This window comes from Cherax quadricarinatus, chromosome 39 (assembly GCF_038502225.1).
Source record: "Cherax quadricarinatus isolate ZL_2023a chromosome 39, ASM3850222v1, whole genome shotgun sequence".
Taxonomy (NCBI): Eukaryota; Metazoa; Arthropoda; class Malacostraca; order Decapoda; family Parastacidae; genus Cherax; species Cherax quadricarinatus.
Window position 1 is genome coordinate 18,757,350 of NC_091330.1, and position 23,123 is coordinate 18,780,472.

Genomic DNA, 23,123 nt, shown 5'->3' on the forward strand with positions numbered 1-23,123 from the left:
CACTCATAGGCCTATACTGTTGTGTAGTATCTGCAACTTAACACTATAGCACTTATAGGCCTATACTGTTGTGCAGTGTCTGCAAGTTAATACTATAGCACTCATAGGCCTATACTGTTGTGTAGTATCTGCAAGTTAATACTATAGCACTCATAGGCCTATATTGTTGTGTAGTATCTGCAAGTTAACACTATAGCACTTATAGGCTTATACTGTTGTGTAGTATCTGCAAGTTAACACTATAGCACTCATAGGCCTATACTGTTGTGTAGTATCTGCAAGTTAACACTATAGCACTCATAGGCCTATGCTGTTGTGTAGTATTTGCAAGTTAACACTATAGCACTTATAGGCCTATACTGTTGTGTAGTACCTGCAAGTTAACACTATAGCAATTATAGGCCTATACTGTTGTGTAGTATCTGCAAGTTAACACTGTAGCACTCATAGACCTATACTGTTGTGTAGTATCTGCAAGTTAACACTGTAGCACTCATAGGCCTATACTGTTGTGTAGTATCTGCAAGTTAACACTGTAGCACTCATAGGCCTATACTGTTGTGTAGTATCTGCAGGTTAACACTATAGCACTCATAGGCCTATACTGTTGTGTAGTATATGCAAGTTAACACTATAGCACTCATAGACCTATACTGTTGTGTAGTATCTGCAAGTTAACACTATAGCACTCATAGACCTATACTGTTGTGTAGTATCTGCAAGTTAACACTATAGCACTCATAGACCTATACTGTTGTGTAGTATCTGCAAGCTATATGGTACTGTATCATCCATAGATCTGTACCCTATATAGCATCTATAAACTACATTTTATCAGATTTTTTTTTTTTTTTTTTTTTAACAAGTCGGCCGTCTCCCACCGAGGCAGGGTGACCCAAAAAAGAAAGAAAATCCCCAAAAAGAAAATACTTTCATCATCATTCAACACTTTCACCACACTCGCACATTATCACTGTTTTTGCAGAGGTGCTCAGAATACAACAGTCTAGAAGCATACACATATAAAGATACACAACATATCCCTCCAAACTGCCAATATCCCAAACCCCTCCTTTAAAGTGCAGGCATTGTACTTCCCATTTCCAGGACTCAAGTCCGACTATATGAAAATAACCGGTTTCCCTGAATCCCTTCACTAAATATTACCCTGCTCACACTCCAACAGATCGTCAGGTCCCAAGTACCATTCGTCTCCATTCACTCCTATCTAACACGCTCACGCACGCTTGCTGGAAGTCCAAGCCCCTTACCCACAAAACCTCCTTTACTCCCTCTCTCCAACCCTTTCGAGGACGACCCCTAGCCCTCTTTCCTTCCCCTATAGATTTATATGCTTTCCATGTCATTCTACTTTGATCCATTCTCTCTAAATGACCAAACCACCTCAACAACCCCTCTTCTGAACTCTGACTAATGCTTTTATAAACTCCACACCTTCTCCTAATTTCCACACTCCGAATTTTCTGCATAATATTTACACCACACATTGCCCTTAGACAGGACATCTCCACTGCCTCCAACCGTCTCCTCGCTGCTGCATTTACCACCCAAGCTTCACATCCATATAAGAGTGTTGGTACTACTATACTTTCATACATTCCCTTCTTTGCCTCCATAGATAACGTTTTTTGACTCCACATATACCTCAACGCACCACTCACCTTTTTTCCCTCATCAATTCTATGATTAACCTCATCCTTCATAAATCCATCCGCCGACATGTCAACTCCCAAGTATCTGAAAACATTCACTTCTTCCATACTCCTCCTCCCCAATTTGATATCCAATTTTTCTTTATCTAAATCATTTGATACCCTCATCACCTTACTCTTTTCTATGTTCACTTTCAACTTTCTACCTTTACACACATTCTCAAACTCATCCACTAACCTTTGCAATTTTTCTTTAGAATCTCCCATAAGCACAGTATCATCAGCAAAAAGTAACTGTGTCAATTCCCATTTTGAATTTAATTCCCCATAATTTAATCCCACCCCTCTCCCGAACACCCTAGCATTTACTTCTTTTACAACCCCATCTATAAATATATTAAACAACCATGGTGACATTACACATCCCTCTCTAAGACCTACTTTTACCGGGAAGTATTCTCCCTCTATTCTACACACCCTAACCTGAGCCTCACTATCCTCATAAAAGCTCTTTACAGCATTTAGTAACTTACCACCTATTCCATATACTTGCAACATCTGCCACATTGCTCTTCTATCCACTCTATCATATGCCTTTTCTAAATCCATTAATGCAATAAAAACTTCCCTACCTTTATCTAAATACTGTTCACATATATGCTTCAATGTAAACACTTGATCTACACATCCCCTACCCACTCTGAAGCCTCCTTGCTCGTCCGCAATTCTACATTCTGTCTTACCTCTAATTCTTTCAATTATAACCCTACCGTATACTTTTCCTGGTATACTCAGTAAACTTATTCCTCTATAATTTCTACAATCTCTTTTGTCCCCTTTCCCTTTATATAAAGGGACTATACATGCTCTCCACCAATCCCTAGGTACCTTCCCCTCTTTCATACATTTATTAAACAAAAGTACCAACCATTCCAACACTATATCCCCCCCTGCTTTTAACATTTCTGTCATGATCCCATCAGTTCCAGCTGCTTTACCCCCTTTCATTCTACATAATGCCTCACGTACCTCCACCACACTTACATTCTGCTCTTCTTCACTCCTAAAAGATGGTATACCTCCCTGGCCAGAGCATGAAATTACCGCCTCCCTTTCTTCCTCAACATTTAAAAGTTCCTCAAAATATTCTCGCCATCTACCTAATACCTTCCTCTCCCCATCTACTAACTCCCCTACTCTGTTTTTAACTGACAAATCCATACTTTCCCTAGGCTTTCTTAACTTGTTTAACTCACTCCAAAATTTTTTCTTATTTTCATTAAAATTTCTTGACAGTGCCTCTCCCACTCTTTCATCTGCTCTCCTTTTGCACTCTCTCACCACTCTCTTCACCTTTCTTTTACTCTCCATATACTCTGCTCTTCTTATAACACTTCTGCTTTGTAAAAACCTCTCATAAGCTACCTTTTTCTCTTTTATCACACCCTTTACTTCATCATTCCACCAATCACTCCTCTTTCCTCCTGCTCCCACCCTCCTATAACCACAAACTTCTGCCCCACATTCTAATACTGCATTTTTAAAACTATTCCAACCCTCTTCAACCCCCCCACTACTCATCTTTGCACTAGCCCACCTTTCTGCCAATAGTCGCTTATATCTCACCCGAACTTCCTCCTCCCTTAGTTTATACACTTTCACCTCCCTCTTACTTGTTGCCACCTTCCTCTTTTCCCATCTACCTCTTACTCTAACTGTAGCTACAACTAAATAATGATCCGATATATCAGTTGCCCCTCTATAAACATGTACATGTACTTTCATTTATCATATATAAACTTCTCCTTCAAGACAGCTGTACTCTACTTTCATTTATCATATATAAACTTCTCCTTCAAGACAGCTGTACTCTACTTTCATTTATCATATATAAACTTCTCCTTCAAGACAGCTGTACTCTACTTTCATTTATCATATATAAACTTCTCCTTCAAGACAGCTGTACTCTACTTTCATTTCAATAGTAAAGCTGCTTTTAATCTGCTATTTGTTTATTACATTTTTATTACTATTGATAGTTTAATTTCCAGGGATATCCATATCCCAGGTTTATTGAACATGCAAGATCACTATAACTCCTGCATTTGTTTTATTACTACAGTTTTTTCACACTGATAATTGTAAGACTTCATTTGACATCATTAGCATAATTTCTTTTTTTTTTTTTATCACTTCTGCCCTCTCCCCCTGAGGCAGGGTGACTCAAAATGAAAAGTGCTTTCACCATCATTCAACACTTTCACCATCATTCACACATAATCACTGTCTTTTCAGAGGCGTTTAGATACGACAGTGTAGATGTCACTCCAAACTGCCAATATACCAAATCCCTCATCTAAAGTGCAGGCATTGTACTTCCCACCTCCAGGACTCAGGTCTGGCTAACCAGTTTCCCTTCACAAAATATTACCCTGCTCACACACGGCTCGTCAAGTCCCAAAAACCATTCATCTCCATTCACTCCTATCTAACACACTCACATGCCTGCTGTATGTCCAAGCCTCTTTGTATGTAGAAATAATTTTCTGTAATTCATTTTAGTCTTTTGCAGTTTTTTTTTTTTTCCAACAAGTTGGCCGTCTCCCACCAAGGCAGGGTGACCCAAAAAAGAAAGAAAATCCCCAAAAAGAAAATACTTTCATCATCATTCAACACTTTCACCACACTCACACATTATCACTGTTTTTGCAGAGGTGCTCAGAATACAACAGTCTAGAAGCATACACATATAAAGATACACAACATATCCCTTCAAACTTCCAATATCCCAAATCCCTCCTTTAAAGTGCAGGCATTGTACTTCCCATTTCCAGGACTCAAGTCCGACTATATGAAAATAACCGGTTTCCCTGAATCCCTTCACGAAATATTACCCTGCTCACACTCCAACAGATCGTCAGGTGCCAAGTACCATTCGTCTCCATTCACTCCTAACACGCTCACGCACGCTTGCTGGAAGTCCAAGCCCCTTGCCCACAAAACCTCCTTTATCCCCTCTCTCCAACCCTTTCGAGGACGACCCCTACCCCGCCTTCCTTCCCCTATAGATTTATATGCTTTCCATGTCATTCTACTTTGATCCATTCTCTCTAAATGACCAAACCACCTCAACAACCCCTCTTCTGCCCTCTGACTAATACTTTTATTAACTCCACACCTTTTCCTAATTTCCACACTCCGAATTTTCTGCATAATATTTACACCACACATTGCCCTCAAACAGGACATCTCCACTGCCTCCAACCGTCTCCTCGCTGCTGCATTTACCACCCAAGCTTCACACCCATATAAGAGTGTTGGTACTACTATACTTTCATACATTCCCTTCTTTACCTCCATAGATAACGTTTTTTGACTCCACATATACCTCAACGCACCACTCACCTTTTTTCCCTCATCAATTCTATGATTAACCTCATCCTTCATAAATCCATCCGCCGACACGTCAACTCCCAAGTATCTGAAAACATTCACTTCTTCCATACTCCTCCTCCCCAATTTGATATCCAATTTTTCTTTATCTAAATCATTTGACACCCTCATCACCTTACTCTTTTCTATGTTCACTTTCAACTTTCTACCTTTACACACATTCCCAAACTCATCCACTAACCTTTGCAATTTTTCTTTAGAATCTCCCATAAGCACAGTATCATCAGCAAAAAGTAACTGTGTCAATTCCCATTTTGAATTTGATTCCCCAAAATTTAATCCCACCCCTCTCCCGAACACCCTAGCATTTACTTCCTTTACAACCCCATCTATAAATATATTAAACAACCATGGTGACATTACACATCCCTGTCTAAGACCTACTTTTACCGGGAAGTAGTCTCCCTCTCTTCTACACACCCTAACCTGAGCCTCACTATCCTCATAAAAACTCTTTACAGCATTTAATAACTTACCACCTATTCCATATACTTGCAACATCTGCCACATTGCTCCTCTATCCACTCTATCATAGGCCTTTTCTAAATCCATAAATGCAACAAAAACTTCCCTACTGTTATCTAAATACTGTTCACATATATGCTTCAATGTAAACACTTTTTCTACACATCCCCTACCCACTCTGAAACCTCCTTGCTCATCCGCAATCCTACATTCTGTCTTACCTCTAATTCTTTCAGTTATAACCCTACCATACACTTTTCCTGGTATACTCAGTAAACTTATTCCTCTATAATTTTTACAGTCTCTTTTGTCCCCTTTCCCTTTATATAAAGGGACAATACATGCTCTCTGCCAATCCCTAGGTACCTTCCCCTCTTTCATACATTTATTAAACAAAAGTACCAACCACTCCAACACTATCCCCCCCTGCTTTTAACATTTCTGTCATGATCCCATCAGTTCCAGCTGCTTTACCCCCTTTCATTTTACGTAATGCCTCACGTACCTCCCCCACACTTACATTCTGCTCTTCTTCACTCCTAAAAGATGGTATACCTCCCTGACCAGTGCATGAAATTACTGCCTCTGTTTCTTCCTTAACATTTAAAAGTTCCTCAAAATATTCTCGCCATCTACCTAATACCTCCATCTCCCCATCTACTAACTCCCCTACTCTGTTTTTAACTGACAAATCCATACTTTCCCTAGGCTTTCTTAACTTGTTTAACTCACTCCAAATTTTTTCTTATTTTCATTAAAATTTCTTGACAGTGCCTCTCCCACTCTATCATCTGCTCTCCTTTTGCACTCTCTCACCACTCTCTTTACCTTTCTTTTACTCTCCATATACTCTGCTCTTCTTATAACACTTCTGCTTTGTAAAAACCTCTCATAAGCTACCTTTTTCTCTTTTATCACACCCTTTACTTCATGATTCCACCAATCACTCCTCTTTCCTCCTGCCCCCACCCTCCTATAACCACAAACTTCTGCCCCACATTCTAATACTGCATTTTTAAAACTATTCCACTACTCATCTTTGCACTAGCCCACCTTTCTGCCAATAGTCGCTTATATCTCACCCGAACTTCCTCCTCCCTTAGTTTATACACTTTCACCTCCCTCTTACTTGTTGTTGCCACCTTCCTCTTTTCCCATCTACCTCTTACTCTAACTGTAGCTACAACTAAATAATGATCCAATATATCAGTTGCCCCTCTATAAACATGTACATCCTGGAGCCTACCCATCAACCTTTTATCCACCAATACATAATCTAATAAACTACTTTCATTATGTGCTACATCATACCTTGTATATTTATTTATCCTCTTTTTCATAAAATATGTATTACTTATTACCAAATCTCTTTCTACACATAGCTCAATTAAAGGCTCCCCATTTACATTTACCCCTGGCACCCCAAATTTACCTACTACTCCCTCCATAACATTTTTACCCACTTTAGCATTGAAATCCCCAACCACCATTGCTCTCACACTTGATTCAAAACTCCCCACACATTCACTCAACATTTCCCAAAATCTCTCTCTCTCCTCTACACTTCTCTCTTCTCCAGGTGCATATACGCTTATTATAACCCACTTTTCACATCCAATCTTTATTTTACTCCACATAATCATTGAATTAATACATTTATAGTCCCTCTTTTCCTGCCATAGCTTATCCTTCAACATTATTGCTACTCCTTCTTTAGCTCTAACTCTATTTGAAACCCCTGACCTAATCCCATTTATTCCTCTCCACTGAAACTCTCTTACCCCCTTCAGCTTTGTTTCACTTAAAGCCAGGACATCCAGCTTCTTCTCATTCATAACATCCACAATCATCTCTTTCTTATCATCTGCACAACATCCACGCACATTCAGACTTCCCACTTTGACAATTTTCTTCTTATTCTTTTTAGTAATCTTTGCAGGAAAAGGGGTTACTAGCCCATTGTTCCCGGCATTTTAGTTGACTTTTACAACACGCATGGCTTACGGAGGAAAGATTCTTATTCCACTTCCCCATGGATATAAAAGGAAAAGTAATAAGACCAAGAACTATTAAGATAAAACCAAAGAAAACTCAGATGAGTGTGTATAAATAAATGTGTACATGTATGTGTAGTGTGACCTAAGTGTAAGTAGAAGTAGCAAGACATGCCTGTAATCTTGCATATTTATGAGACAGACAAAAGACATCAGCAATCCTACCATCATGTAAAACAATCACAGGCTTTCGTTTTACACTCACTTGGCAGGACTGTAGTACCTCCCTGGGTGGTTGCTGTCTACCAACCTACTATACTTTTGCAGTTAAAAAAAAAAAAATTTAGAATAGGCAAATTCTGTTTTGCCCAAAATTCTTACTTTTCACTCAACCTTATGTATAACTTTTTGCAAAATTTGCTTTAGTTCCCAGTGTAGCAATCATATAAATTAAGATAGCAGCACCTTGGTGATGTATCCAATTTCGCTAAATAAAAAAATGTTTTTGTCTTACAGTGCTCACTAATAAGCATCCTTTTTAATTACATACAGTAATAGCTGTTATTCATTGTTGGAAAAATAAGATTTGAAATTGATATTATATCTTAAAATTTAGAATTTTCTGTACAAGAGCATCAATTCTGACAATTCACATGTAAATATTAGCACTGTTTCTAAATAAGAGAATATGCTTTTCATAATATCCTCTAAAATAACTTTTGCTTCTCTTTAGATGCATCATTGGCACTGTTGATTCAATCGAGTCCTTGAGAGTAATGCAGAGAATTCATAACATGATAAGCAACAGCACTCTTGATGTTGGGCCGAATATGCGTGAAATATTCTTCCCTCCCCCATATACTGGAAAAAGACCACGGTAAGAATTTAACATATTGAATGTATATAATTTTGAAAGAAGGCTTCACTCAAGGTTGGCCAGTATGGCTGTGGTGTACAGTATATTAAGATGAAGAATGAGACACTTATGCAGCACTTGGGAATCTTTGAGGAAATGTTTTGCCGGCAAGTGACTTCTTCAGTCTTCTCTGTATTGGACTGAAGAAGTCACTGGCTGGCAAAACATTTCCTCGGTAAAGATTCCCAAATCTTGCACAAGTGTCTCATTTTTCAAATTGTCGACTTTTGAACCATTTACATCACAATTACAGTGGACCCCAGCATAAGGATCACCTCCGAATGCGACCAATTATGTAAGTGTATTTATGTAAGTGCGTTTGTACGTGTATGTTTGGGGGTCTGAAATGGACTAATCTACTTCACAATATTCCTTATGGGAACAAATTCGGTCAGTACTGACACCTGAACATACTTCTGGAGTGAAAAAATATCGTTAACCGGGGGTCCACTGTATATTGAGAGTACAGTGTATGACATAGTGAGAAGTTACTGAAAATGCTTAACCCTTTCAGGGTCCAAAGGCCAAATTTCAAAGTGCACACCAGTGTCCAAGAATTTTCAAAAAATAATTTTGTTATTTTTTCTTATGAAATGGTAGAAAATCTTTTTCTGAAGGTAATAAAACAAAAAGTACGAAATTAGATGGAAAATTGACGAAATTATGCTCTCGCAAATTTTGATGTGTCAGCGATATGTACGCATCGGCGATTTTACCAACTTTGACTCCCATTTTAGGCCAATTATATTACTCCAATCAACCAAATTCTTAGCTATTTCATTAGTATTACTTCTATTCAATCGATTGAACACAAGAAATCATCAGGTCGACTGTTTCAACTACAAAACAAAGTGATCGGAAATTGGTAATTTGGCCAATTTAATGCAAAGTTCAAAATATTGTATTCTAATTTCAAAATAGGGTCCAGAATAAACAATGCAGGCATTCCTGGCACTAAACTAACGTTTTCTCTGTTCATTAATTACGTTTTGAGGCTTTACAAATGAATTCCATTTTGATTTTTTATTCACATAATGAATTTTTATTCAAACCAAAAAATAGAAGATTTGCTGTTATGCAATACTGTAATAATTGTATAAATAATATCACCACATTTGTGAACGTACATTAGACCCACCAGCTGGCGTGTTGGGGGGGGTGGGCAAAAATTTAACATTTCTGCTACTTTGAGCTCAGTTTCAACCCATTTCCAATACTAAAACCAATCAAAATCATCTCTATGTCTGTAATATATCATCCATTCTATCAAGTGAGACCAAGAAATCACAAATACGTACAACTATAAAAAACATACAGGTCTTCCTCAACATTCGCATTTTCAACTTTCGCGGGCTTCACACATTCATGAATTCCCAGCCGCCAAATCATATTTAAGTTTCCCGCCACCTGCGAGTCCCTACTACCCTCCCTCCGACCCCCGCAACTGGCAGCCAGCCCTCCCACCACTCAGTGTGGCGAGTGTTTTGTTTGTTCATTATTTGCTATTAAACTACAGTATAAATAATGTAAACACATTCATGACTGCATATTGGAATGGCTTTTTGGCCAGGTATTGGACGGTGACATCATGTGTTTACTCTTGAACACAGCAAAGAATCAAACATTTCTGCTACTGCTAATAATAACAATAATAATAATAATAATAAATGCGATAGAATTGAAGAAGGAAATTGTACAAAAATACGAGGGAGTGGTTGACACATTGTCAGTGTGACTTTGTTTATGCTGGAGTGAACATTAGTCTCCATGCTCTTCCAAACATTTCACAATAATTCATTGTTTGGTGCTTGTAGATTGAGTGTGACTGGAGTGGTTGAGGAAGCGGTTAAGGCAGTGGGTGAGGCAGTGGGTGAGGCAGTGGTTGAGGCAGTGGGCGAGGCAGCGGTTGAGGCAGCGGTTGAGGCAGTGGGTGAGGCAGTGGGTGAGGCAGTGGTTGAGACAGCAGTTGAGGCAGTGGTTGAGGCAGTGGTTGAGGCAGTGGGCGAGGCAGTGGGCGAGGCAGTGGACGAGGCAGTGGACGAGGCAGTGGGTGAGGCAGTGGGTGAGACTGCAGTTGAGGCAGTGGTTGAGGCAGTGGGTGAGGCAGTGGGCGAGGCAGTGGGCGAGGCAGTGGGCGAGGCAGTGGGTGAGGCAGTGGGTGAGGCAGTGGGCGAGGCAGCGGTTGAGGCAGTGGGTGAGGCAGTGGGTGAAACAGCGGTTGAGGCAGTGGGTGAGGCAGTGGGCGAGGCAGTGGTATTTAATAACATACATGCTAATAATAATAATAATAATAATAATAATAATAAATGTTAATAATATGTATTATTATTATTTATAACATGTTATTAAATACCACTGCCTCAACTGCTGCCTCCACCATTGCCTCAACCGCTGCCTCAACCCCTGCCTAAACCGCTGCCTCAACCCCTGCCTAAACTGCTGCCTCTACCAGTGCCTCAACCGCTGCCTCACCCACTGCCTCAACCGCTGCCTCACCCACTGCTTCAACCGCTGCCTCACCCACTGCTTCAACCGCTGCCTCATCCACTGCTTCAACCGCTGCCTCACCCACTGCTTCAACCGCTGCCTCACCCACTGCCTCACCCACTGCCTCAACTGCTGCCTCACCCACTGCTTCAACCGCTGCCTCAACCACTGCCTCAACCGCTTCCTCAACCATTCCAGTCACACTCAATCTACAAGCACCAAACACAATGAATTATTGTGAAATGTTTGGAAGAGCAGGGAGACTAATGTTCACTCCAGCATAAACAAAGCCACACTGACAATGTGTCAACCACTCCCTCGTATTTTTGTACAATTTCCTTCTTCAATTCTGTCGCATTTATTATTATTATTATTATTATTATTATTATTATTATTATTATTATTGTTGTTATTATTAGCAGTAGCAGAAATGTTTGATTCTTTGCTGATGTCACCGTCCAATACCTGTCCAAATAGCCATTCTAATATGCAGTCATGAATGTGTTTACATTATTTATACTGTAGTTTAATAGCAAATAATGAACAAATAATGAACAAATGATGAACAAATAATGATCACTTTCTAGTTGTAGCTACACTGAGAGTAAAAGGTAGATGGGATACAAGGAGAATAGAAGCATCAGGGAAGAGAGAGGTGAAGGTTTATAAACTAAAAGAGGAGGCAGTTAGGGTAAGATATAAACAGCTATTGGAGGATAGATGGGCTAATGAGAGCATAGGCAATGGGGTCGAAGAGGTATGGGGTAGGTTTAAAAATGTAGTGTTAGAGTGTTCAGCAGAAGTTTGTGGTTACAGGAAAGTGGGTGCAGGAGGGAAGAGGAGCGATTGGTGGAATGATGATGTAAAGAGAGTAGTAAGGGAGAAAAAGTTAGCATATGAGAAGTTTTTACAAAGTAGAAGTGATGCAAGGAGGGAAGAGTATATGGAGAAAAAGAGAGAAGTTAAGAGAGTGGTGAAGCAATGTAAAAAGAGAGCAAATGAGAGAGTGGGTGAGATGTTATCAACAAATTTTGTTGAAAATAAGAAAAAGTTTTGGAGTGAGATTAACAAGTTAAGAAAGCCTAGAGAACAAATGGATTTGTCAGTTAAAAATAGGAGAGGAGAGTTATTAAATGGAGAGTTAGAGGTATTGGGAAGATGGAAGGAATATTTTGAGGAATTGTTAAATGTTGATGAAGATAGGGAAGCTGTGATTTCGTGTATAGGGCAAGGAGGAATAACATCTTGTAGGAGTGAGGAAGAGCCAGTTGTGAGTGTGGGGGAAGTTCGTGAGGCAGTAGGTAAAATGAAAGGGGGTAAGGCAGCCGGGATTGATGGGATAAAGATAGAAATGTTAAAAGCAGGTGGGGATATAGTTTTGGAGTGGTTGGTGCAATTATTTAATAAATGTATGGAAGAGGGTAAGGTACCTAGGGATTGGCAGAGAGCATGCATAGTTCCTTTGTATAAAGGCAAAGGGGATAAAAGAGAGTGCAAAAATTATAGGGGGATAAGTCTGTTGAGTGTACCTGGTAAAGTGTATGGTAGAGTTATAATTGAAAGAATTAAGAGTAAGACGGAGAATAGGATAGCAGATGAACAAGGAGGCTTTAGGAAAGGTAGGGGGTGTGTGGACCAGGTGTTTACAGTGAAACATATAAGTGAACAGTATTTAGATAAGGCTAAAGAGGTCTTTGTGGCATTTATGGATTTGGAAAAGGCATATGACAGGGTGGATAGGGGGGCAATGTGGCAGATGTTGCAAGTGTATGGTGTAGGAGGTAGGTTACTGAAAGCAGTGAAGAGTTTTTACGAGGATAGTGAGGCTCAAGTTAGAGTATGTAGGAAAGAGGGAAATTTTTTCCCAGTAAAAGTAGGCCTTAGACAAGGATGTGTGATGTCACCGTGGTTGTTTAATATATTTATAGATGGGGTTGTAAGAGAAGTAAATGCGAGGGTCTTGGCAAGAGGCGTGGAGTTAAAAGATAAAGAATCACACACAAAGTGGGAGTTGTCACAGCTGCTCTTTGCTGATGACACTGTGCTCTTGGGAGATTCTGAAGAGAAGTTGCAGAGATTGGTGGATGAATTTGGTAGGGTGTGCAAAAGAAGAAAATTAAAGGTGAATACAGGAAAGAGTAAGGTTATGAGGATAACAAAAAGATTAGGTGATGAAAGATTGAATATCAGATTGGAGGGAGAGAGTATGGAGGAGGTGAACATATTCAGATATTTGGGAGTGGACGTGTCAGCGGATGGGTCTATGAAAGATGAGGTGAATCATAGAATTGATGAGGGAAAAAGAGTGAGTGGTGCACTTAGGAGTCTGTGGAGACAAAGAACTTTGTCCTTGGAGGCAAAGAGGGGAATGTATGAGAGTATAGTTTTACCAACGCTCTTATATGGGTGTGAAGTGTGGGTGATGAATGTTGCAGCGAGGAGAAGGCTGGAGGCAGTGGAGATGTCATGTCTGAGGGCAATGTGTGGTGTGAATATAATGCAGAGAATTCGTAGTTTGGAAGTTAGGAGGAGGTGCGGGATTACCAAAACTGTTGTCCAGAGGGCTGAGGAAGGGTTGTTGAGGTGGTTCGGACATGTAGAGAGAATGGAGCGAAACAGAATGACTTCAAGAGTGTATCAGTCTGTAGTGGAAGGAAGGCGGGGTAGGGGTCGGCCTAGGAAGGGTTGGAGGGAGGGGGTAAAGGAGGTTTTGTGTGCGAGGGGCTTGGACTTCCAGCAGGCATGCGTGAGCGTGTTTGATAGGAGTGAATGGAGACAAATGGTTTTTAATACTTGACGTGCTGTTGGAGTGTGAGCAAAGTAACATTTATGAAGGGATTCAGGGAAACCGGCAGGCCGGACTTGAGTCCTGGAGATGGGAAGTACAGTGCCTGCACTCTGAAGGAGGGGTGTTAATGTTGCAGTTTAAAAACTGTAGTGTAAAGCACCCTTCTGGCAAGACAGTGATGGAGTGAATGATGGTGAAAGTTTTTCTTTTTCGGGCCACCCTGCCTTGGTGGGAATCGGCCGGTGTGATAATAAAATAATAAATGAACAAACAAAACACTCGCCACACTGAGTGGAGGGAGGGCTGGCTGCCAGTTGCGGGGGTCGGAGGGAGGGTAGTTGGGACTCGCAGTGGTTGAGGAAGTGGTGGAAACATTGGTGGAGGCAGTGGTATTTAATTACATAAATGTTATTAACCCTTTGACTGTCGCAACCCCCAATCCTGACATGTCTCCTGGTGTCGCAAAATTTAAAAAAAAAATTATTTTTTCTGATGAAATGATAGAGAATCTTTTCTCGATTGTAATGACACCAAAAAAAAATGAAATTTGATGGAAAACTGATGGAATTACGCTCTCGCGAAGTTAGCGACTTCGGCGATATTTACAAATCGGCGATTTCACCCACTTTGAGCCCTATTTTCAGCTAATTCCATTATTCCAGTTGACGAAACTCATAGCTATTTCTTCAGAATTCCATTTTTTCCATCGATTGAGTACAAGAAACTGCCCATTTACCGATTTCAACCACCCAATAACATGGTCAGAAATTTGCAATTTGGCCAATTTCACGAAAATTAAAAAATATGACAATTTCAAAATAAGGACCAGAATGAACAATGTAGACATTCCTGGCTCTAAAATAACATTTTCTTTGTTCATCAGTCATGTCTCCAGGCCCCTCTGATATTACTCTTGCTTTTTATTTTGAAATTTTATTCAAACAAAAAATATAAGATTTACTGTTATGCAGACTACTGCAATACTTTAATAATTGTAAAAATTACATCAACCCATTCATGACTGCATATTAGAATGGCTATTTGGACATTTCTTGGACAATGACATCATTTGTTTACTTTTGAACATCGGCAAAAATCAAACATTTCCCGTACTTTGTGCTCCATTTGCAGGTTCTTTTTATAGTAAAATTAATCAAAATCACCTCTATTTCTATAATATAGTTTCCATTCTATCAAATGAGACCAAGAAAACGAGAATACAACCACAAATACTATACGAAAATAGACCACAAAGTCAGCATTTTAATTAAAAAAAAACGGTCGGAGTTTTTTTTTCTCATTATGCACTGCGTGCTCCAGGATTTTTTTTATATGGTGCACACTGACCACACAGACCCATTCTCTCACATGTGGGCCTACCAGCTTTCTCCTGCCTGATTTGAAGCCGCTAGAATTTATGAGTATATATACGTCAAACACGGTACCTCGTAAACATATATATACGGCCGCGACAGTCAAAGGGTTAAACCATAACATGTATGTATTTAGTACAATTTATGACGTTTTCATGTATTTTATGATTGTTCATGGTTCAACAAGTTAAGGAAGCAGTATTATATTATATTTCCCTACAATATTTTGGGGCACCAAAAATTCGTGATTTTTCAACATTCGCGAGGCTCTTGATCCCCTAACCCTCGCGAATGTTGAGGGGGACCTGTACAAAAAAACACTGTGGTATGTGGTGCACACATACCACATAGATGTATTCTCTCATATCTAGGCCCAAATTTACCACTCACAGCTTATCAGAGTGAGCTGAGCTCATGGTGTAGATGTACGGTTTGGACCCTCAACGTATAGCCGTAGATCTATGGCATGGACCCTCAAAGGGTTAAGCTATTATACTTCACAGTAGAGCATTAAACTTAAGCATGAGGTTGCTCAGAGTTATTCAGTATACTTGCAATTGTATTATACAATATAGTTTTGTACAGTGAACCCCTGGTTATCAGCCATAATCCATTCCTGAAGATTGGCCGATAACTGAATTAATATTTTCCATAAGAATTAATGGAAATACAATTAATTCCTTCCAAACAAAAAATTTTTTTTTTTTTTTTTTTTTTTTTTCCCAACAAGTCGGCCGTCTCCCACCGAGGCAGGGTGACCCAAAAAAGAAAGAAAATCCCCAAAAAGAAAATACTTTCATCATCATTCAACACTTTCACCACACTCGCACATTATCACTGTTTTTGCAGAGGTGCTCAGAATACAACAGTCTAGAAGCATACACATATAAAGATACACAACATATCCCTCCAAACTGCCAATATCCCAAACCCCTCCTTTAAAGTGCAGGCATTGTACTTCCCATTTCCAGGACTCAAGTCCGACTATATGAAAATAACCGGTTTCCCTGAATCCCTTCACTAAATATTACCCTGCTCACACTCCAACAGATCGTCAGGTCCCAAGTACCATTCGTCTCCATTCACTCCTATCTAACACGCTCACGCACGCTTGCTGGAAGTCCAAGCCCCTCGCCCACAAAACCTCCTTTACCCCCTCTCTCCAACCCTTTCGAGGACGACCCCTACCCCGCCTTCCTTCCCCTATAGATTTATATGCTTTCCATGTCATTCTACTTTGATCCATTCTCTCTAAATGACCAAACCACCTCAACAACCCCTCTTCTGCCCTCTGACTAATACTTTTATTAACTCCACACCTCCTAATTTCCAAACTCCGAATTTTCTGCATAATATTTACACCACACATTGCCCTTAAACAGGACATCTCCACTGCCTCCAAACGTCTCCTCGCTGCTGCATTTACCACCCAAGCTTCACACCCATATAAAAGTGTTGGCACTACTATACTTTCATACATTCCCTTCTTTGCCTCCATAGATAACGTTTTTTGACTCCACATATACCTCAACGCACCACTCACCTTTTTTCCCTCATCAATTCTATGATTAACCTCATCCTTCATAAATCCATCCGCCGACACGTCAACTCCCAAGTATCTGAAAACATTCACTTCTTCCATACTCCTCCTCTCCAATTTGATATCCAATTTTTCTTTATCTAAATCATTTGACACCCTCATCACCTTACTCTTTTCTATGTTCACTTTCAGCTTTCTACCTTTACACACATTCCCAAACTCATCCACTAACCTTTGCAATTTTTCTTTAGAATCTCCCATAAGCACAGTATCATCAGCAAAAAGTAACTGTGTCAATTCCCATTTTGAATTTGATTCCCCAAAATTTAATCCCACCCCTCTCCCGAACACCCTAGCATTTACTTCCTTTACAACCCCATCTATAAATATATTAAACAACCATGGTGACATTACACATCCCTGTCTAAGACCTACTTTTACCGGGAAATAGTCTCCCTCTCTTCTACACACCCTAACCTGAGCTTCACTATCCTCATAAAAACTCTTTACAGCATTTAATAACTTACCACCTATTCCATATACTTGCAACATCTGCCACATTGCTCCTCTATCCACTCTATCATATGCCTTTTCTAAATCCATAAATGCAATAAAAACTTCCCTACCTTTATCTAAATACTGTTCACATATATGCTTCAATGTAAACACTTGATCTACACATCCCCTACCCACTCTGAAACCTCCTTGCTCATCCGCAATCCTACATTCTGTCTTACCTCTAATTCTTTCAATTATAACCCTACCGTACACTTTTCTTTTCCTGGTATACTCATTAAGCTTATTCCTCTATAATTTTTACAGTCTCTTTTGTCCCCTTTCCCTTTATATAAAGGGACTATACATGCTCTCCGCCAATCCCTAGGTACCTTCCCCTCTTTCATACATTTATTAAACAAAAGTACCAACCACTCCAACACTATATCCCCCCCTGCTTTTAACATTTCTGTCATAATCCCATCAGTTCCAGCTGCTTTACCCCCTTTCATTTTACATAATGCCTCACGTACCTCCCCCACACTTACATTCTGCTCTTCTTCACTCCTAAAAGATGGTATACCTCCCTGACCAGTGCATGAAATTACTGCCTCTGTTTCTTCCTTAACATTTAAAAGTTCCTCAAAATATTCTCGCCATCTACCTAATACCTCCATCTCCCCATCTACTAACTCCCCTACTCTGTTTTTAACTGACAAATCCATATTTTCCCTTGGCTTTCTTAACTTGTTTAACTCACTCCAAAATTTTTTCTTATTTTCATTAAAATTTCTTGACAGTGCCTCTCCCACTCTATCATCTGCTCTCCTTTTGCACTCTCTCACCACTCTCTTTACCTTTCTTTTACTCTCCATATATTCTGCTCTTCTTTTAACACTTCTGCTTTGTAAAAACCTCTCATAAGCTACCTTTTTCTCTTTTATCACACCCTTTACTTCATCATTCCACCAATCACTCCTCTTTCCTCCTGCACCCACCCTCCTATAACCACAAACTTCTGCCCCACATTCTAATACTGCATTTTTAAAACTATTGCAACCCTCTTCAACCCCCCCCATTACTCATCTTTGCACTATCCCACCTTTCTGCCAATAGTCGCTTATATCTCACCCGAACTTCCTCCTCCCTTAGTTTATACACTTTCACCTCCCTCTTACTTGTTGTTGCCACCTTCCTCTTTTCCCATCTACCTCTTACTCTAACTGTAGCTACAACTAAATAATGATCCGATATATCAGTTGCCCCTCTATAAACATGTACATCCTGGAGCATACCCATCAACCTTTTATCCACCAATACATAATCTAATAAACTACTTTCATTACGTGCTACATCATACCTTGTATATTTATTTATCCTCTTTTTCATAAAATATGTATTACTTATTACCAAATTTCTTTCTACACATAGCTCAATTAAAGGCTCCCCATTTACATTTACCCCTGGCACCCCAAATTTACCTACTACTCCCTCCATAACATTTTTACCCACTTTAGCATTGAAATCCCCAACCACCATTACTCTCACACTTGATTCAAAACTCCCCACGCATTCACTCAACATTTCCCAAAATCTCTCTCTCTCCTCTACACTTCTCTCTTCTCCAGGTGCATACACGCTTATTATAACCCACTTTTCACATCCAATCTTTATTTTACTCCACATAATCCTTGAATTTATACATTTATAGTCCCTCTTTTCCTGCCATAGCTTATCCTTCAACATTATTGCTACTCCTTCTTTAGCTCTAACTCTATTTGAAACCCCTGACCTAATCCCATTTATTCCTCTCCACTGAAACTCTCCCACCCAAAACAAAAATATTCACAAAAAAAAAAAAATTTTTACAGTTATGTAAGTAAGTAAGTAAGTAAATTTATTCAGGTATACACAAATACAGTTACATAGAATTATCATACATAGCAGCATATGTGTAGAGAACCTAGGATAACCCAAAAAAGTCAGACGGAGTGACTTATTTCCATTTGGGTCCTTTTACCTTATTATTATAATATAAAGGTTATAATATTTTCTTATTATTCTACAATGAAGATAACATCTTATTATCATACTAAAAAGACTATCTACTACACGAGGGTCATTAATACTATCTACAATACGAGGGTCATTACTAGGGATAAGGTAAAATTTACACGTATTTTAGCTAAAAAATAGAAAATCATTCCCCTCCCTTTCTGTAGCTTCATTCATCAGATACTTTTTGGCAGTCTTCTTGAACTGGTTCATGCTATCACTGGCTTTGGCATGTGCTGGTAGTCTGTTCCATTCCTTTATTGCTGTACAATAAAAGGTGTTTGACGCCTGGCCACTGACTGTGGGTACTACAAAGTTGTGCTCTCTCCCCCTAGTACTGTGATTGCCCCACTTTACGGCATTTCGCTTTATGGCGTACCGCTAATATGGTCATTTCAAATTATGACCAAAACTCGCTATACGGCTCCCCCCACCTGACTTTCTAATACGGTCACCGCGCCCCACCCAGTTTGTTTACATTCTCTGTGAGATCCGTAAGCACTAAGTCTCTCCATTATGTCTGGAAACTCCAAAATTTCAAGTGTTTTTAAGTGTTATTTCATATTTTATATATACTGTACTCTGATAATTATTCTTATGTATACCTGTACCTAAATAAACTTACATACTGTGCTGGCGTGCAGGTACACATTAAAATCAGTGTCTTATGTCTCGAGACGTCATATTAGTAATGATAATAATCACCGAGTCTCATTTAAATGTTGTATGTTACGTTAATATGCACATTTTCATTAATCCATCAATGATATTTTTTCAAAATTATATAAACATGATGCATGACATATAAATATGATAAATACACCCCACAGTAGAATAAATAAACATAAATATGAGATGTGGTAGGAGACGACTTGTACAAGTGACGCCATATTAGAAATAATAATAATAATAATAATAATAATAATAATAATCACCGAGTCTCATTAAATGTCGCATATTAAGTTAATATACACATTTTCATTTATTTATTTATTTATTTATTAACAATTTGAGCACACATACAGAGGTACAAAAAAATACAGATAAGAGCAGCATGCCAAAGCCACTTATACTATGCATAGCATTATGGGCTGGCTTAAAATTAACTTAAGATTAACTAAGCAATGATGAAATCAGTGATAAAACATTAATGTAAACAGATTACTATAAAGCACAAGTGAGTATTACAAAGACAGGTCATATGGTTGCATGCATTGTTGTACATTCAGTCATATGGAGTATTCTGTTAGGTAGTGTATTTAAAAAATAATAAAGTTAGATTGGGTTTTAGGTTTAACATTTATGTGATATAATTGTGAGAAACATTTAAGATATACAATTTATAAGGTTCAGTTATTCAGTATTTATTTGGTTTTGGGTGAGTAAGTGATCTTTGAGAAAAGACTTGAATTTATAAACAGGTAGTGTTTCTTTTATATATACAGGTAATGAATTCCAGATTTTAGGGCCTTTTATGTGCATTGAGTTTTTGCATAGTGTGAGATGGACACGAGGAACATCAAAGAGTGATCTGTGCCTTGTGTTATGGTCATGTGTTCTGTTGAGGTTGGCAAGGAGATGTTTGAGGGGAGGGTTAATATCAGAGTTAAGTGTTCTATGTATGTAATAGGTGCAGTAATAAGTATGGATGTTTTGTATGGTGAGTAGGTTTAGTGTATTGAATATTGGTGGAGTGTGCTGCCTGTAGTGAGAATTTGTTATCATTCTAACTGCATCCTTTTGTTGGGTAATTAGTGGTCTGAGATGGTTAATTGTTGTTGAGCCCCATGCACAAATTCCATAGGTGAGATAGGGGTAAATAAGAGAGTGATATAGGGCCAGGAGGGCTGATTGTGGAGCATAGTACCGTATCTTCGATAGTATGCCTACAGTCTTGGAAATTTTCTTAGAAATTTGTTGTATATGTGTATGAAATTTGAGTCTATTATCAAGGTGGATTCCTAAGAATTTTCCCTCTGTTAGCTTTGTGATAGGTGATCCATTTATCATTATGTTAAGAGGGACATCTGTAGCTCTGTTACCAAACTGAATGAAGTAGGTCTTGTCAATGTTTAGTGTAAGTTTGTTAGTCCTCATCCAGGTAGATATTTTCTGTAATTCGGTATTTACAGTATTGGCTAGCGTGACTGGGCTCGGGTGAGAGAAGACGTATGTAGTGTCATCTGCAAATAGTGTGGGTTTGAGTAATTGCGAAGCATTTGGTAGGTCATTTATGTATAGGAGAAAGAGAAGAGGGCCAAGGACACTTCCCTGTGGGACACCAACTGTAATTGGTTGTGCAGAAGAGTTTGCCCCATTTGCGTACACATATTGGCTTCTGTTGCTGAGGTATGACTTGGGGTAGTTGAGGGAGTGCCCTCTTATACCATAGTGTGACAATTTTACGTGGAGCAAGTCATGGTCAACTGTATCAAAAGCTTTACGTAAGTCAATGAAGATCCCCAGTGGGACTTCTTTTTTCTCTATTGCAGTGTATATATGTTCTAGCATGTGTATAATAGCATCATTAGTATTTTTATTAGGCCTGAATCCAAATTGGCAGGGGTTGAGTATGTTTTGGGAGATAAGGTAGGAGTAGATTCGTTTATGAATTAATTTTTCGAAGATTTTTGAGAGAGGGTGTAAGTTGGATATTGGCCTATAGTTATTCAACTCTGTTTGGTCTCCTTTGTGGATCGGGGTGACCCTTGCTATTTTGAGTACTGTAGGGAAGGTGGAGGATTCAATGGATTTGTTAAAGAGTGTTGCAATGATTGGTGATAGCACTTGTGACACTTTTTTGTATATAAAGGGTGGTAAGGTATTTAAATCTCCTGCCTTGTTTTTTAGTGCGTTGATAATAAGGGAGACTTCGTATGGGTTAGTCAGAGCTAGGAACAGTGTGTTCGGGTAGTTGCCGGTGAGGTAGTCATTTGGTGGGGTATCTGAGCTTGGGATTTTATTGGCAAGGTTTTGTCCTATAGTGGAGAAGAAATCATTGAGTCTGTTTGCTGTTTCTGTTGGTGGGAGTTGGGGTTCATCTGATTTTGCTAATTTTATTTCGCTATTTCGTGATATCTTTTTTGTTCCCAGAATTTCTGATAGGGTTTTCCAGGTCTTTTTTATATCACCTCGTAAGTTGGATAATCTGTTCTCATAATACAATTTTTTTGCCCTTCTTATCAGGCTGGTTAGGATTGACGAGTAACGTTTTGTTTGGTCTCTGGTTATGTGACCCATTCTGTACTGTTTTTCATATTGGTGTTTTGTATTTATGGATTTGAGAATGCTGGGTGTTAGCCAGGGACTGTTCAGTCTCTTAGCTGTCATCTGTTTAGTTTTTTTAGGGCAGTGCTTGTTATAGAGGTATTGGGTCTTTTTTATAAAGTTATTAATACATTCGTCAATATCTGTATAGATTTCTAGCTCAGTGTGCCAGTCAATGTTTGCTACTGCTGTTGTGAAGTTATTAATGGCTGCATCATTGTGAAGTCTGAAGGTGACTTTAGTAGTGTCTTGGGGTAGTTTACCAAGAGTTGTTATGAGGAAAGTAGGGTAGTGGTCTGTGGTATTATCTGTAATTATGCCTGATTTTAAAGGGGATATGGTGTTGGTCCAGATGTGGTCAAGTAGGGAAACACTAGTCTCTGTAACTCTTGTAGGTTTTGTTACTGTTGGTAGCAACATACAGTTACTCATTGTGTTTGTGAATTCAGTAACGTGTGGGTCCTGGTCTTGCAGGAGATTTATATTGAAGTCACCTGAGAGTAGTAAGTGATCTTTGTTCATGCGTGCATCAGTTATCATACTTCCTAGGTTTTGACTAAATTGGCTAATGTTTGACTGTGGAACTCTGTAGATGTTTATCAATGTGAGAGGTTTTT

At 39.1% G+C, this 23,123-nt stretch overlaps 1 protein-coding gene across 2 annotated transcripts in view; it reads left to right on the forward strand.

Annotated features, from left to right (window-relative positions):
* Nucleotides 1-23,123, forward strand: part of LOC128696380 (uncharacterized) — a 320,039-nt gene that overhangs the window by 100,042 nt on the left and 196,874 nt on the right. For both annotated transcript variants that reach the window (XR_011392930.1, XM_053787632.2), the window contains exon 8: nucleotides 8,319-8,462. Coding sequence is in view for 1 of the 2 variants with exons in the window: in XM_053787632.2 (XP_053643607.2) it covers nucleotides 8,319-8,462 (144 nt within the window). In the remaining variant the exon portion in view is untranslated. The remainder of the gene's footprint in view (nucleotides 1-8,318; nucleotides 8,463-23,123) is intronic.